The following is a 17837-nucleotide window of genomic DNA, read 5'->3' as shown; positions in this document are numbered from 1 at the left end:
ATTTAGGGGACTGGATGGAATTACTACGGAAGCCATAAAACTGTTGGAAGATGATAACATCGACATGCTGGTAACAATTTTCAATGCCATATATAACACCGGCCACATTCCGACGGATTGGCTTTATTCAACCTTTATAATGATCCCTAAACCACAAAGAGCAACTAAATGCAAAAACCACAGACTGATAACTTTAATGACCCATTTGCTTAAGTTGTTACGCATCCTTCACACAAGAATGTTCAGAAAGCTGGAAGATCTAAGCGGTGAGACACAATTTGGTTTCAAGAGCGGACTGGGTACACGTGAAGCAGCTTTCTGCTTGAAGACGCTTGTACAAAACTGCATGGATCAACGAAAGAATATAGACGTATCACTTCTGAATTATAAAAAAGCGTTTGACACCGTAAAATATGACGCAACGATAAAAAAGCTACACAACGCTATCATTGACGAGAAATATATAAGAGTTATCCAAAATCTCTATTGGAATCAAAAAGCACGAGTGAGATTAAACCAATCAACCAACACAGAAGAATTTGAAATTTTAAGAGGGGTGCGACAGGGATGTATTTTGTCTACTATGCTCTTCAATCTCTATGTGGAGAACATTTTTGCAGAGGCACTGGAAAGTTCTGAGTGTGGAATAAAGGTAAACGTGTTCCCGATAAATAACATTCGTTACGCCGACGACACCGCCATAATAACAGACAATGAACATTATATGCAGTTGATGTTAAATAAAATAAACACCGTTTATTTTATAAACCTTTTAAATACTTGGGAATGATGATGAATGACCAATGGGATCCTTTACAAGAAATAAAATGCCATACCGAACAAGCAACGCAAGCTTTTATCAAATTTAAACCACTACTACGTAACCACAATCTTTTCTTCAATCTCCGCTACAGGATGGTTAAATGCTATGTATGGTCCATATTGTTTTACGGCATGGAAACATGGACGTTAAGAGGACCTTCCAATAATAAGTTGGACGCCTTCGAAATGTGGACGTTGCGAAGAATGTTCCGCATACCATGGACAGATAGGGTGACAAACGAGGAAGTCTTAAGAAAGGCAAATACTGAGAGAAAATTACTCAATTTGATCAAGGTACGAAAAATTGAATATTTCGGTAATATTCTGAGAGAGAAAAAATACGCAATCCCTCAACTAATCATCCAGGGAAAAATTGAAGGCAAGAGAGAAGTAGGTCGCAAACAAATGTCGTGGCTACGGAACATAAAGAACTGGACAGGCATAAATAACACTGGCGATGTTTTCACATGCCGCAACAGACAGACATCTGGCCTTAAGATAATTCGCCAACGCACTATAGGTGCACGGCACTATAAGAAGAAGAATGGAAATTCTTGAAAATTACTTTATAATCAGAATCTTCTGGTAAGAACCCATTTCTATTATCTCCATTTAAACTTCCTATTTAAAATACAGAATTATTTAGTCCTATCTGGTAGGTACCTAGAAAAACATATCCAAGAAGTGTCACGAAATTGTCAGAATTTTAAATCAAGATACCATATATTATTATATAGAAGATTTATTGAAAGTTCTGAAAATTTTCTACTACACAATGAATATTTTGTATACTTACTCTAAGTCTCTTTTATATATAATTAAACGTATTTTATAATTTTTAAAATATTCTGACAACCTAGGTACTATGTGCATATTTTTCATATTGGAATCCGATACTACTATTATTGAATCAATAGCACCAATATCTCTTAAAAAAGGTTAATTAATCCATTTTTTAATTATCAAGATTTTGAAAATATTGAATCCCCAACCCAAGTAAATGAAATTATGTATACACCTACTTTTATAATTATTTATTAACAACTATTTACAATATTTTCTCAGAATGTAGATCACTGTCGGTTTACTTAATCTTAACCTTTTAAAAAAGTCTTTCTCATTACAAAAATAACAATCTTTAGGACATATAATAACGAACTACAATAAACACAATTTATTTAACTTTTTATTTAGTACTTTATTTGACAAATAAATATTTTATATTCTATATGTCAGATAATTTTAATTTATTTTGTCTCTCAGTTTATCTGTTCAGATTTCTTTCCTAGGTGACGCGAGAATTTTAAGTCTAAACTAACATAAACCTTTAAATTACTTTGTATTAAATCGTACCTTAAAAATATGCATAATAATATTTATTAATTATATTAATATGTAATTAATATTTTTTGTATTATTAATTAAACGTACCTTTTCAAAAACAAAATAATATGATTGACTCAGGTTGAAATGTCAGTAGTTTAGATTTCTTTGATCAACTGACGTTAGGATTTTAAACCTAAACTAATATAAAGCTTTAAATTATTTTGTATTAAATTCTACCTTAAAAATATTATTAAAATTAATTATTAATTATATTAATATGTAATTAATACAGTATTATTACTGAAACGTATTGTTTCAAGAACAAAATATGATTGAAATGTTAAATGGTGGTAGTGCAGATTTCTTTCCTAGATGGCATCGTTAGTTTACTGGACAAACGAAGTGACTTATGATCATAGCCTTTTATATAGATAGATTCTACAGTACTCTTCGATGCTTTTCTGCATTTCTCATTGTTCATATATGACATATCCTCGTTTATTTTCAAACTTATAAATATTCTTCGTTGCTATGTTTAACTTTTGTTTTAGGACTTTAAGACTTTTGTTTTAATCTATGGTATTAGGCATTTCTTTAGTTTTAAAAGTCCTTATCTTTTTTCTAACGGCTTTTGCACTGTTTTTGTATAAAATTCTTTAGCTCTGCTATGTTAGTGGTGTACTTCTTTTTCCTTTCCCCTTTTTTGCATTAGCTTTCTTGTGTCTTTTGTGAGTTTATCATTTTTCATTATTTGCTTGCCTTGACACTTCTTCTGTGCCTTGTTTGAGACGTCCATTAACGTTTCATTAAACGTACTTAATATACACTTACAGTCCATCTAATTTACTTACCGTTGCTCGTCATTATCATTGACAGAGATCGAGGTTGACATAGCTGCCAAAGTATAAAAAAAATCCTGAATCCATTTTAAATCAAATAGGTCACATAATTATTGCAAAACAAATTAAATTTTAATGTAAATAAATAGAAACAAAACAAGAGTTAAAAAAGAATCTTGTTAAAAACAATTTGATCCGCTTGTATGCGTCGTATAAAGATGTAAAATGGAATACTTAAACGTAAACAACACTTTTTTCATTACTTACTAATATTAGTCAACACCGCAACTGTCAAATAAGTGTTACCAATTTATGCCAAAATATCACCTTCGTTCGATTACAGTTACAGTGTGTTCCGAACAAATGTTCTTCATAAAAACGCTTTATAATGCATTTATACAAATTAAATGAAACATATTATTGTATATTTCTTTTAAGTTAACATTAATAGAAATGTTTAAATATTATTTCTACGCGTATATAATAAAATATGTCTAGTGGCTGTAATACCAGTGTACTCGGCAAAGTGATTCTAAAAAAGAACACACCTACCGCCTAAATATTTCGTGTTGGTATCATCGGACCTTACGGGCTATGACGCGCATGACGTGCAACGGTAAGTAAATTAGATGAAGTATATGTGTTACGTATTTATATTACGTAAATATGGTTTTAACTTACACGTATTTTTGTAGGTTACTCTCTATTTCTTCCTGCCCATGTGTCGCAATTCCTAGTAATGGCAGTAAATAATACATTTGTAATCACTGACTTAAATATCTTCCAATAAAGTCGTGCCAAGCCTTCTATTTAAAATGTATAATACACACAACCAAACTTATATGGAATCATCTGATGTTTCTTAATATTTCAAGCGAATTTAAAAAAAAAACCAACATACGAATTCAAAGAATATTTATTTTAAAGCAATTTTATCACCAATACATAAAAATTATAGAAAACGGTAAACTGGTGAAATAATAAATTGAAACCACTTATTTTAAAGTCAATAAAATAAAAAATTTCAATGTAAAAGGACTAATGTCTAAATTATTTTTATTTATTTATGTAATTTTTTTAGTAGTTAGTGTAACCGCCCCTAACCCTTTTGTAAGCTTCAAGTCGCGGAGGCATGCTCCTAAACAAATTTTTAATATTTTGCTGTGGTAGGTTGTTCCATTCTTCACGAGCAGCTTTTACAAGCTGATCAGTATGTTGTGTATTATCCCGTTGAGCTCTAATTCTTATTTTAAACACATCCTACAATTGCTCTATAGAGTTAAGGTCAGGTGAGCAAGCAGGCCACTCCATAACAGTGATATTTTCTGCTTCAAGAAACTCTGTAGTTTTTCTGCTGGTAAAAGAAGAAAACGGAAAAATATTGAGTTACCAAAAATTTGTACACGATAGAAAAAAATGTTTTAAATAAAAAATGTAGCAAAATAATTTTTAATAAAAATGTTTATTAGCATATTTTGTGTAGAATGAACAGTTCTCTCAGAAATAATGATTGAAGAGATCTGCGATTTGGAATGTCAGTTACGCGCGCGAAATCAATGCTCAATAAAATTTGTATCAGCTCGACGGTTAAATTTAATATTCCTTGATCCGAGTATCCTATCAACAAAATTTAAGATACGTTTTAAAAGTATAGAGCACAACATTTGTATCCAATTTTTGTCTTTTGCCGCAAATCAACTTAGTTTTTATAAAGGTGTTAAATAAAAAACGTGGGGCGATTTTTGCCATTTTTTTAAATTCTTATAAGATCAGTACAATGTGTTCCTTTCATTGACCAGTCATTACGTAGTTTCTATAACTAGAGCCTAATCTTGAAAACCTGTAGCATGAAATTTTAGTTTTGAGTTTTGGCAACAAATGTGAGGCATTTGAAATATGCCTTACATTGTGTAATCAGTATTAATCAGTTTTTTGATTAAGTGTATTTCGCTTGTAAACCGACGATATATGAAGAATATCTGGCCATCATAGCAAAGACAAATATGGCACTTACAATAGCAACTGAAAAATTAATTATTAATTAAAAAATAAAGAGAATTTGACTAAAGATGAAATAACACAAAATAAAGTACATAATGACAGGAAAACACGATACAACAACACAAAACTATCACAGAACTATAAATTTTAACTAGTTTCCTTTAACTGCCTGGATGTAACATAGGAGAAATCAGAAAACAGAGGACTTTGGAAGGCTAAAAAGTATATAAGTATAATGAAAGATGTTCTTCTCAAATTAAAAAAAACACTAAAAACAATACTAGGTCATAATGTAATAGAGAAGGAGAGAGAAGAATAAAAACAAGGGCAGAAATTAAAGAAGAATAAGCGGCGGGTAACACAGTCAAGAAAATAGAAGTATCTCCGCTTAGAATAGACTGGACACATATATTGAGACAACCAAGTAGAGATTTCATATTTGATAATGAATGAAATCGGTTAGGCTTCAAAGTAAACTACGCTATGTACCTAATGATCGAAGTTAAATTCACATCACGAAAGTCATCACAAGAAGAAGCTGCTAACATTACATTTTGATTGTATAAACAAACCAATAGTACTAAATACATAAAAATAAATCATATTTTACGGTTATTTGTAAGTTATATACTTAAAATACTTAAATAAACATTTTAACGATAACTAATTATCATAAAACAAGTAATTAATAAAATATTAAGGAAGAAATGCAGTCATATTACATAATTCATCATGGCGGTTATTGTGCAGTTTAGGATACATCTAATATTTAGAATATTTTTGCACTTACCTTTAAAGAATCGTTGAAAGACAAATACTAACATCATTTACCATTAAACACTCACTCACTATACTAATAAGTACATTTTTGCACAAATTATTGCCGAAAAAAGATGAACATTTTAACAAACAACCGACGCGTTCTTGCCGAAAAACCGGATATTCGTCTCTCGGTATTAGAACAATAACAAGTTTTTATTCGCCCCGTCAAAACAATTGCTAAATCGGGCCTACTAGAAAAAAAAACATTGTCAAAATTATAATGCGCAAAACCCTTTATCACAGTATACCTAACAATTGTTGGGTATACTGTGGCATAGCCCTGTTTATAACTTATATTAGGTTTGATAAAATAAAAACAAATAATGATTTGTAAGGTAACGAAAACTACATAAAAAAATGTAACCAAATTACATATACATTATTGTATTATTTAAAATGTGAACGAACCCTGCAATAATCGTATGACAGTAAATAAATTTTAAAAAATAGACGTAAGTCATAATTTTATAGCAAAATTTAAAAAGTAAAACGAACTTACTTAAATGCTACATGTAAAATACATTAAGCTAACGTACCTACTCAAATTTAAAATTAAACAAAAAGTAGTAATTTAATAATATATAATTTACTTTGCCTGATATATTATATACAGGGTGAATCACCAATAACGAGACGAAAGATTACAGCGAAACGGTAAAAGAATTTAAAAATTTTTTAAGTTTATAGTTTAAAGGTTGATAAGGGCTACATTTTAAAATTATTTTGAAATATACAGGGCGTCCCAATAAAGTGCGGCGTATCAAAGTTATATTTTTTCTTATAGGACACCCTATCTTTTATTGCATTTTCCAATTGTCGGCAAAAAATAAGGTATAGTTTCATAAGACTTCCCTATACCTATGTACAGAGTGTTCTGAGTTATTTGGAATATTCTTAAAATGTAAAGCTTTAAACGAAAACTCCTTCCTAACTTATTTAAGAAATTCTAATAAAATTGGTTATACCTCTAAATAGTTGTATATTGGTTGAATGTATTTTATGATTAATTATTAAACATTTATTTACAGGGTGTTCAAAATTTGCAGTTTTATTATTGGATTATTCAATGTGTAATATGAGGCTTATTTTAAATGGAACACCTGTATAAATGAATTATTATATTAAAAAAACTTTTCACTTTCGAATGGTGTATGGATGTCATATAACTAGAAGTGATATATTTTGCGTAATTTAAAATTTTCTTTTCGATTTCAAAATATTTATAGTTGTTACTCTCGATTCTTAAACCCATCATTTTGACATATTTGTTATAAATGAAACCAATGTAGTTGTAAACAAATGCGTATACTTTATACTTTTACTTGCTGATACACAACAAATCAAAAAGAATTTTAATAAAACAAATAATATAAAATGAACATAAATAATCTATAATAAAAATGAATCGAATAAAAATGTGTTGGTAAGCGCATAACTCAACAACGCATCGACCAATCTTAACAATTATTTTTTTAAAATGTTCCTTAAAGTCTAATGATGGTTTTTACGGCGAGAAAAATTCAAATAATTTCCGGGAAAACCCTAAAACAGCCCTTTTCTTTTTCCCATACAAATATTTTCTAACTAAATGTAAAGTCAATTTGAACTTTATTGCTATTCAATAAAGTTTATTATAGAAAATTATTGAATATCAATCAAGTTCTAATTGACTCTACATTTAGTTAGAAAATATTTGTATGGGAAAAAGAAAAGGGTTGTTTAAGGGTTTTCCCTGAAATGATTCGAATTTTTCTCCTTAAAACCATCCTTAGACTTCAAGGAACATTTTAAAAAAAGAATTGTAAAATTTTGCGATTCGTTTTTATTTTATAGATTTGCAAATATGTAACCAAAGGGAGTGATATGGCTGTGATTGGTAATAATCCAGAGAATTCCAATGATGAAGTTACCCAATACCAAATGGGTCGCTATGTTAGTAGTAATAAAGCAGTTTGGCGAATATTTCCTTTTCCTATTCATGAGAGACACCCTACCGTTGTTCATTTAGCTTTGCATTTAGAAAATAGACAAAGGGTATATTTTACAGCACAGAATGCAGTACAAAGAGCTGCTCAGCCACCATCTACTACATTAACTAGTTTTTTTAAAATATGCCAAAACCATGCTTTTGCTCATACATTGTTATATTCTAAAATGCCAAAATATTATATTTGGAATCAATCCTTAAGGAGATTTATACGACGGAAACAAGGAAAACCAGTTTCAGGATACCCAGATGTACATCCTACCGATGAGATTGGTCGAATTTATTTAGTACATCCAAGCAATGATGAATGTTTTATTTACGACTGCTATTAGTCAATGTACGTGGCCCAACATCATTCCAATATTTACGAACTGTTATGGTGATTTGTGTGGATCATAAAGAGAAGCCTGCCAACGTTTGCGATTGCTAGAAAATGACACCATTGGGATCAAACTCTCAATGATGCTGTAATATCATTACAAGTTCATCAAATACGAACATTGATTTCTATAATCATATATACATGTTTCCCATCAAACCCAAATGATTTGTGGATCAAGTACAAAGATAATATGTGTGATGATATTTTGTATTAAATGCGGATTAGAAGGGGAAATCCAAATATACAAATAAGCGAAGAAATTTACAATGAAGCATTGATTTCAATTGAGGACATGTGCTTGATGATGTCAAACAAACTATTATTTCAATTAGGCCTAATCGCAGCAACTTTGCTTGAAGGTAGTCGAACAGGACATTCAGCACTAAAATTGCCATTAAACATGCAAAGTAACGAAATTCCAACCTGCAACATTTCGAAGAACTCTGCAATGGCAAAGGTTTTGCAGCAATGTGAATTGATTGATTGGGATGAATGCACGATGGCACATAAAAAATCTTTAAAGGCTTTAGATAGAACCTTACAAGATCTACGGAGCAATCATAACCCACTTGGTGGTGCAGTGATTTTGTTAGCAGGAGATTTTCGTCAAACATTGGCAGTGATTCCACGATCAACGCCAGTTGATGAACTCGATGCATGTTTAAAGTCCTCCAATTTGTGGAAATATGTCAAGGTATTAGACTTAAGCAAGAATATGCGTGTCGAGTTGCAAAATGACCAATCTGGAGACATATTCTCTAAACAACTCATTGACATTGGTAATGGCAAATTTCCTATAGACACCTTGACTGGTTGCAGTAACTTTCCTCAAAGTTTTTGTCAGTTAACTCGATTAAAAGATGAACTTATTCAAAAGGTGTTTCCAGATGTTGCTCAAAATTACAAAAACCATGATTGGTTCGGCTACTAACCAAGATGATGTCGTCAACTATCTGCCTGAATGTTTAAACTAGCTGGATTTACCAGGATTGCCACCTCACAATATTCAATTAAAGGTTGGATCGGTAGTTATAATGTCGAGAAATATCAACCAATCGCGTCTTTGCAACGGCACACGGTTAGCGATAAAAAAATTATTGAACAACGTGATAGAAGCAACAATACTGAAAGGAAAGTATAAAGGAGAAGACGTTTTGATACCACGCATCCCAATGATTACGACTGATGTACCATTTGAATTTAAACGATTACAGTTTCCAGTGCGGCTTGCTTTTGCTATGTCCATAAATAAGTCCCAGGGGCAATCATTAGGTGTTTGTGGTATTAATCTAGAAAACCCATTTTTCTCACATGGTCAATTGTATGTTGCCTGTTGGAAAACCATCAGATTTGTATGTATATTCACCAGGTAATCAAACAAAAAACATTATATATCATAAAGCATTACAATAAAAATAAAACAGATTTTTGTTAATAATTATGATTTACTTGATTTACAATAAAGCGATTACTGAAGTTACTTATACAGGGTGGTCCTTAAGTAATTGTACAAACGAAAACCGTAAATTCTACACTTTAAAATACTACGATTTAAGCCAACTTGCTTTAATAAAATGTTGATATTAAGAAAGATACAGGGTGTTAAAGTGGAAATTTAAAATTCTATTTTTCGCTATAACTTTTACGTTTGTAAATATTTTTGGACAAAAATTTATAATTGGATGCTTTAAACCAGGATAAATTATAATTTTATAAAAACGTTAATGTAACTTATAGAGGGCGCCACATATGCCACATGTGTGGCATAGATTTGCGCTTAATTTTTTTGCTCTTAAAGTTAGCTCTATTTGTGTTAAAAAATATTAAAGATACATTATTTTTACAAGGAAAAGGTATACTTGTTGATAACCTCAAAATTTAACCGTTTTCGAGATATTCGCATTTTATAAGTCAGCTGCATAATAATTCTTAGTTGTAATATTTGTGCGGTGAAGCACTGAATACCTGTAGATAAGCATAATTCACAGTTTATTCTTATTACAACAACTCAAAGATGATAATGTAACATTACAAAATTTTTGTTATGGCTGCTAAATGGCTTATGAAAATATTCTTCATCTTCTTCTTTAGGTGCCGTGTCCGTATTCAGACGTTGGCCGTCATCATATTTACAATTTCCCTTTTATATCGCTTCTTAAGTTTCCATACCTACTGGAGTTGTATTACTTTTTCCCTATTGTAAAATGCTGAAAACCCAAAATATGTGGTTTATGAAAGATGGTACACCACCACATTCTAGAGAGAAGGCAGTAAGAACATACTTAAATATAACTGTTCTGAACGTTGGATTTATCGTGGCAGTCATATTCCTTTGCAATGTGGTGAGATATTGATATAATTATTTATAATTATAATATATAATTATTTAATTTATAAAAAATCCCAAAAATACTTATCATTCATTACGTAAATTATTTAACCATTTTTATTAGGACAATAAGAAACTAAAGCCCAGGTATTAAATAACACATATGTGTCTTGTTTCAGAATACTTTTGCTACCAATCTAACCTTAAAGACTCAGCATATTTACAAAAACATCATCGTTGGCCTAATAACCGATATTGTTATAAATATAGTAAACACACAGGTAATTTAGTTCAGCATAATATTAGTTCGTTAGTTAATCATAATAGACCATTTGTTCGAGATGTAATTATAGTTACTCGTAAGCTGTAACGTAATCATATAAATAAGTAATGACATCTATAGGTTATTCTGTGTTTATGTAAGTAACCAATGAATCAAATACATCACAGTTTAACCTCTGCCACAAATAAGATGTAGTTCCATAATATACCATAAGGTTTGGATATGTATCCAAAAGAATATATTTATCCATTATACATTATAGCCACCACGTAGCCCAGAATTTAATCCGCTTGATTTTGGTGTATGGGGCGTATTAAAACAACGTGTCTATAAGAATTCCATAAACATTCGCAACCAACTATGGGAAGAAATAGTTTCTTTAGAACCAATGATGTTATTTAACATGAGACGATCTTTTATGTAATATATTGACAAATGAATTAAAGAAAATGGTGGACATATCGAACACTTACGTTGACAAAAAGTTATGTTATTTAGTTTAACTATTTCTTAATTTGGTTTGTAAACAAAATGTTTTGATTATGACTTTAATTTAACATAAAACGTAAAATGTTTGATGTAAAATCCCTATTATTCTGTTTTTGTCAAATCCTATTATTAATTATCCTGCTGATATATTTATTTTATTTAATATTTCGTTAACTATTGACTTTAGTTAAAGGTATTTTATACCAAAATTTAGATTTATTAATGTTTTTGTCTATTTTTCCTTCGTTGCTTGGAGTAATTGCCTTAAATCAGAATTATGCAGCTGATTTGTAAAATGCGATTATCACGAAAACTGTTAAGTTTTGAAGTTATTAAGAAGTATACCTTTTTTTTGTTAAAATAATGTATCTTTAATATTTTTTATCAAAAATACAGGTAACTCAAGTAGCAAAAAAGTTAAGTGCAAATTTATGCCACATATGTGGCATATGTGGCGCCCTCTATCAGCTGCATCAAAGTGTGCATCAAATTATAATTTCTCATATTTAAAAGTACCCAGTTGTAAATTTTAATGCATAAATCTTTACAAACATGAAAGTTATAGCGAAAAATAGAATTTTAAATTTGCACTTTAACACCCTGTATCTTTCTTAATATCAACATTTTATTAAAGCAATTTGGCTTAAATCGTAATATTTTAAAGAGTAGAATTTACGGTTTTCGTTTGTACAATTACTTAAGGACCACCCTGTATACGTTTTATTTCATTATTCTTTATTACATCGGTTATTAACCCTCCTATGTTAATAATAATAATAATAAATAATTATTTATCTCTATGTTTTGTCACTGAAGCACCCACTTTATAAATATTTGTCACCTTTAGGTCCCCACTATCCCTTTAGATTATTTTTTAATCAGGTTTCAACCTTAAGTTCTCCTCTTAGTTTGAAGTCCTCTGGCAGACATCCCAGTCGGAGTTTTTAGTTGGTCCAAAAGGGTGGCCAAAGTTCGTGGAAGCGAAGATACTTAGGTCACCCGAGCTGACCCTCACATACTGCCCTATCATCATGGTGATGGTTCTGTTCAGGAGAATTAAAGAAATAAACTGCCATATTCCAAATCTATTTGACAGAACGAAGTCTGTCGGGTCCGCTAGTACAAAATAAACAACTTACTACATTATAAGCAAAAAAATTTTTTTTTAAGACTTATTTAAGCAATTATAACAAATTTTCTCTTACAGTGAAATAGTTGGGTAATGTTTAAATTTATTCCATTATTGAGTATTAAACATTTATTTACAGGGTGTTAAAAACTTAGTTTCAATTTTGGATTATTTAATATCTAATATGAGGCTTATTTTAAATGGAACACCATGGATATTAATTAATCGTAATATTAAAAAAAGTTTCCTCTTTTGAATGGTATAAAGATGTCCTATACTTAAGTCTCATAGTTTTTGCGTAATTTACAATTATTTAAACTCCTCATCGGTATACATATTGATTTTGTATGACATTGTCATTTTCTGACATTACGGTCTGGTAATTGTCAAAATATAAACATTCGTGTGTAATATTTAACTTTCATTGTTCCTAAAAATGAAGAATTACGCTACCCATGAAAGAGTCGACATGGTATTTTGCATTGAAGAATGTTTGGAAAATTGTCTCTTAGCTTCTAAAGTTTATGCTCAAAAGTATCCTGATAGAAGACACCCACAAAAGGAAGTTTTTGAGAGATTGCTTAATAGATTCCGTGCTACTGGTAATGTTGCATACGAAAAGGTAAATAAAAATAAACCAGTTATTGGTGACAACGCTAACGAACTTAATGTCCTGCTTTCTGTTACGGAAAACCCAAATATTAGTACAAGAAAAAGTTCGGGTGAATTAGAAATTAGTCAAACTAGTGTATGTAGAATACTTAAGACCAACCACTTTCATCCGTATCCCATTTAACTTCACCAGCATTTGACAGAACGAGATTATGGTAACCGTTTAAATTTTTGTTTATGGACTTTAGATAGTTGGATAGAAGTTGGGGAAGATCCTGATTTTTTTAAAAATGTATTATTTACAGACGAATCGACTTTTCATAATAATGGTCTAGTAAATAGATATAATTTTCATTATTATGATACAGAAAACAAACATTTATTTCGTACTGTTGATCGCCAACACCGATGAAGTGTTAATGTTTCGGGCGTCATTATGAGCGAGTTTGTTATCGGCCCGTATTTTTTTAACGATCATCTCAATGGGACAAATTTCTTAAATTTTTTAAAACAAGATTTTTGGACACTGCTTGAGAACCTTCCACTTAGCCTACGAACAAAAATGTGGCTCTAGTTGGACGGAGCTCCTGCTCATTTCTGACGTGATGTTAGGAACTACCTTAACAGAAAATTTACAAACAGATGGATAGGTAGAGGTGGTTTATATAATTGGCCCCCTAGGTCACCAGGGCTAACCTAGATGGATATTTTTTAATGGGATTGTATTAAAAATATTGTATATGCTATACCTCGATGACATGAAATTAAGAATTACAAACGCGTTTGCTTCAATAACTCCTGCTATGTTAGATAATGTAAATAAATCATTCAAAGATAGAATCAATTGTTATATTGCACAAGATGGCAAGCAATTTGAACATCTGTTACATAACTGAACATTTTTTACTTATAGTAAGTTTTGGATTATTTTGTATTATTTATGTTCATTATTCATTTTGTATTATTTTGTATTATTTGTTTTATTAAAATTCTTTCTGTTTCGTTATGTATTTAATTGTTTTCAAAAAAAGAGTGTGTGCTCGTAAGCACGTAAGAAGTTATATGTATAGTCCGTCCCAAACCCTTCTTTCACTGCGTCATAGTTGTTCGAATTCTTTCTAACGCATTAAGCTAGAAGTGACAGAAAAAAACGTGAGTCTGTGATTAGTATACATAGAACTTAGTAAATTAGGTATCGTCTACGGGTATTCGTATATTAAAGCGAATTCTACTTACGGCTGTATAATTGGTTGGAGTTTAGAATACGCTAAATAGATATCCAATCAATGAAGCACATTAATATAATTTGTCGCAGATGGTCTTGATCGTGACAGTGACAGTACTTTCATAATGTCAACTGATAAAATGATAATTATTGTCATTCCAATTTAGAATTTTCAGACATTTTACCTACAGTGAAAATTATATTTTGTATTTATTATCATAAAAATATTTTAAATATTCCGAGATATACCGAGAATGAACAAAGACTAATATTAAAATTATTAAATTATTTTCAATTAGAAAAAGAAGCTGTGACAACTTTATTACCAGTTTCTGTCATTCGCGAATCAGATTGTGAATTCAGGAATGATATTGAGGAAATATCTTAAACTAATATCGTTATGGATATTTATATGCATTAAAACGGTTCTTTTTAGAAATACAACATTTTCTTGAAATGTAAGATATAATTGATACCAGCCACATATCTACTGTAATCATTGATTTTAATGAATCAGATTCTGAATCGGATTGTGGATTGTTTGAAATATAATATTCATTTTTGTTATTCATAAAAAAGAAGGTAAACTTATATTCGGTTGATTACAATGCTTGATTCACAATATTCACAAAATTAAACTATTGGGTCACAGAAACTTATCGGAAAATTACTTTTACCAAATATGACTGATTTCAATCTATGTTATTTCACAGGAATGTTTGCTTTGATGCCTTGCAATTGTCAGTAAATTTTTTTATCTCGCAGTCAACTCTTAAAAGATTCTAGAAGGAAGCGTTATTTTAAATAAATAAACATTCCAATTCCATAGTGTTTGTAATAAATAATAATAAATCCATAAACAAATTTTAGCTAATTAAGCACTTTCCTTGGAATGTATAGAATAGGAATTATGACAAACTGCCGTTCCAATATCATGCGCAATAAAAATTTTTATACAAGACGGGACCTCTAATATGTAAATTAAATAAAAAATTGGAATTGTTAGTTTTTACTCCACATTTAAAAAAATAACCTTTTCACAATTAGCCGATTATAATCCTGCAACTGTCAGATTTAACTAAAATGTCATGCAATAATTCTCGACATTCTTAAAATCCTATATGTATTAAGTCAAAATTAGTGACGCACTGAAAGAAGGGTTTGGGACAGACTGTACATCTATTATTATAACTTCAAAGAAATAAACATATTTTACAGTTTTATTTTTATTTAAATATTAAACTTATTTTACTACTTAAAATAATAAAAAAAATTAAACATAACGTTAATATCTACGTCATTTTTGAAAACTGTAACCTCTGCGCAGTTGCCTTTCACTTGATGAATCGTAGAAAATCTAAAAAAACATCAGATTTTCAACAATTTTTTTTTCTTTTTATCATATTTTAAAAGCGCGTACAGACTAGCACACACATGTGGTGAGAAGCCACGCATATGCGTGCGTACTCAAACCATTCGCGCTCAGAGCATTCGTTGAAATTAGAAATCATCGCATATGTTAGCGTGCTCAAAGCGCTCCATCCATTCGTGAAAAAATGTCTGAGGAGCTGCTTATGGTTAGTGCCGCTTTTGTGGTTATTAGTTCATTAAAAAAGATAAAATAAAGGAAAAATAGGCGATGGTGGACGACGCATTTATTTAAAAGTAGAACCCTACAAATGAAGCCTGATTTACTAGTATATTTGGCGTTAGAACCTAATACTGGACAATTTCAAAATTTTACACGTATGTCAGTAGAAGACTTTGAACGCCTTTTAAATGATATAGGCCCCGTAATAAAGAAAAACAACACAGTCTTAAGAAAAGCCATACCTGTTAAGGAACGTTTACTGATAACATTAAGATTTCTGGCCACAGGGGATTTATTGATGTACCACATTTGTATATTTATACACTAATTTTTATTTTCAACTGGCATCTCAAAAACCTTAGTAGCCCATTTTTGTTTGCAGCATTAAAAGTTTAACGAAAAAGTAGCACAAGTTCGTTAAAACCGCAATGCTTTATCTTCCATAACAACCGAAATAACCTATGAAAGTGTCCGAATTGGGACACCCTGTACTTACTGTAAAAACACAATACCTTTGCCTGTACCCACGGACCTCTTGCAGTTGCTCCTTTGAGCCCTAAAAGACCCAAGTAAGCTACGCATTTTCTTCTTCACAACTGCTGAATCTATATCAAGATTTCTTGAAATCGACTCCCATGCATCTTCTTTTTTTGTTTTTGAATAATAAAACTTATTTTTTGGATCCCATAATATAGGGTTTTCTTCATACAAATCTATTAATTGCAAACATTGTTTTGCATTTGACCACTCCATTTTACACATAAATCAATAAAATGAATAAAACTCAATAAATCCGAACTTGTCTTGCAAAATTCAACAAATCCCCACGCTATCCGTCTAAACTGAGTGCGAGTGCTCAAGTCATTCGCGAGAAGCAACGCATGCGGCGAGAGGTTACGAAAGCGCTGTCCACATTTGCACACGTATGTGTATTCGTGGCTGCTCACCGCATACGTGTGTAGGTCTGTACGCGCCTTTATACTAATTATCCTATTCCTAACGAATACAAATCCAAAGACATAATTTTTTTTTTTTACAAAAAATGTATTTACAACTACACTGGCTTCGTTTATCGTTTTTCGTTAAAAATCGAAAGTAACACATTAATATACAGGGTGTTCCATTTAAAATAAGCCTTATATTACACAATAAATAATCCAATACTGAAACTACAAACACCCTGTAAATAAATGATTAATCATGAAGTACATTCGACCAATATGCAGCTATTTAGATGTATGAGTAATTTTATTAGAATTGCTTAAATAAATTAAGAATGAGTCCTCGTTTAAAGTTTTACATTTTAAGAAAATTCGACATAACTCAGAACACTCTGTACATAGGTATAGGGAAGTCTTATAAAACTATACCTTATTTTTTGCAGACAATTAGAAAATACAATAAAATACAGGGTGTTTTATAAGAAAAAATATAACTTTGAAACGCCGCGCTTTATTGTGACACCCTGTATATTTCAAAATAATTTTAAAATGGAACCATTATTAACCTACATACTATATATTTAAAATTTTTACAAAATCTTTTACTGTTTCTCTGTAAGGTTACAGCGTACAGGTTACAGGTTATTTGTAGGCTGTCGTTCATCAGCCTCCAGTAAGAGGCTTTGAATTTGCTGTTTACCTAATTTACTATCGAAGAGAGGTCTTCCGACTTTCTGTTATATAACGGCAAGGTACTAGATTGCATTTCATTTCAGTTTGAACTTCCACAAGTGTTCTTGATGAGGAGTTGAATAACTCGAAACACGTGTAGAACAATGGTGGAATTCGAATTAAAATAAAATGCAATCTTTTACTTTCATTGTAACGTCTTTTCTCTACGTAAAGAGTAAAAGAGATAGTGTTTTTCAAGAGTGAACTGTCGATGCATGTTGCAGTAAAAGATTATTCTTAGCGTCGTTCAACAGCCTCCAGTACGAGGCTTTGAATTTGCGGTTGACATAATTTGCTATCGAAGAGAGGTCTCCCGACTTCTTGTTA

General features: G+C 30.8%; 1 protein-coding gene across 2 annotated transcripts in view; it reads right to left on the bottom strand.

The window, feature by feature from the left end:
- The window catches only part of Elk (Eag-like K[+] channel), a 1090653-nt gene that overhangs the window by 866373 nt on the left and 206443 nt on the right, over positions 1–17837 (bottom strand). The window contains exon 1 of one of the 2 annotated variants that reach the window (XM_072525786.1): positions 5779–5927. The exons of the other annotated variant lie outside the window; for it this stretch is intronic. Within the exon in view, the coding sequence (XP_072381887.1) occupies positions 5779–5815 (37 nt within the window). The 5' untranslated portion in view covers positions 5816–5927. Of the gene's footprint in view, positions 1–5778; positions 5928–17837 lie in introns of those variants that run through there. 2 annotated transcript variants of the gene reach the window in all.

This window comes from Diabrotica undecimpunctata, chromosome 3 (genome assembly GCF_040954645.1).
Source record: "Diabrotica undecimpunctata isolate CICGRU chromosome 3, icDiaUnde3, whole genome shotgun sequence".
NCBI lineage: Eukaryota > Metazoa > Arthropoda > Insecta > Coleoptera > Chrysomelidae > Diabrotica > Diabrotica undecimpunctata.
Note: the sequence above shows the minus strand (reverse complement) of the source record. Positions and strands in the feature narration are given on the sequence as shown.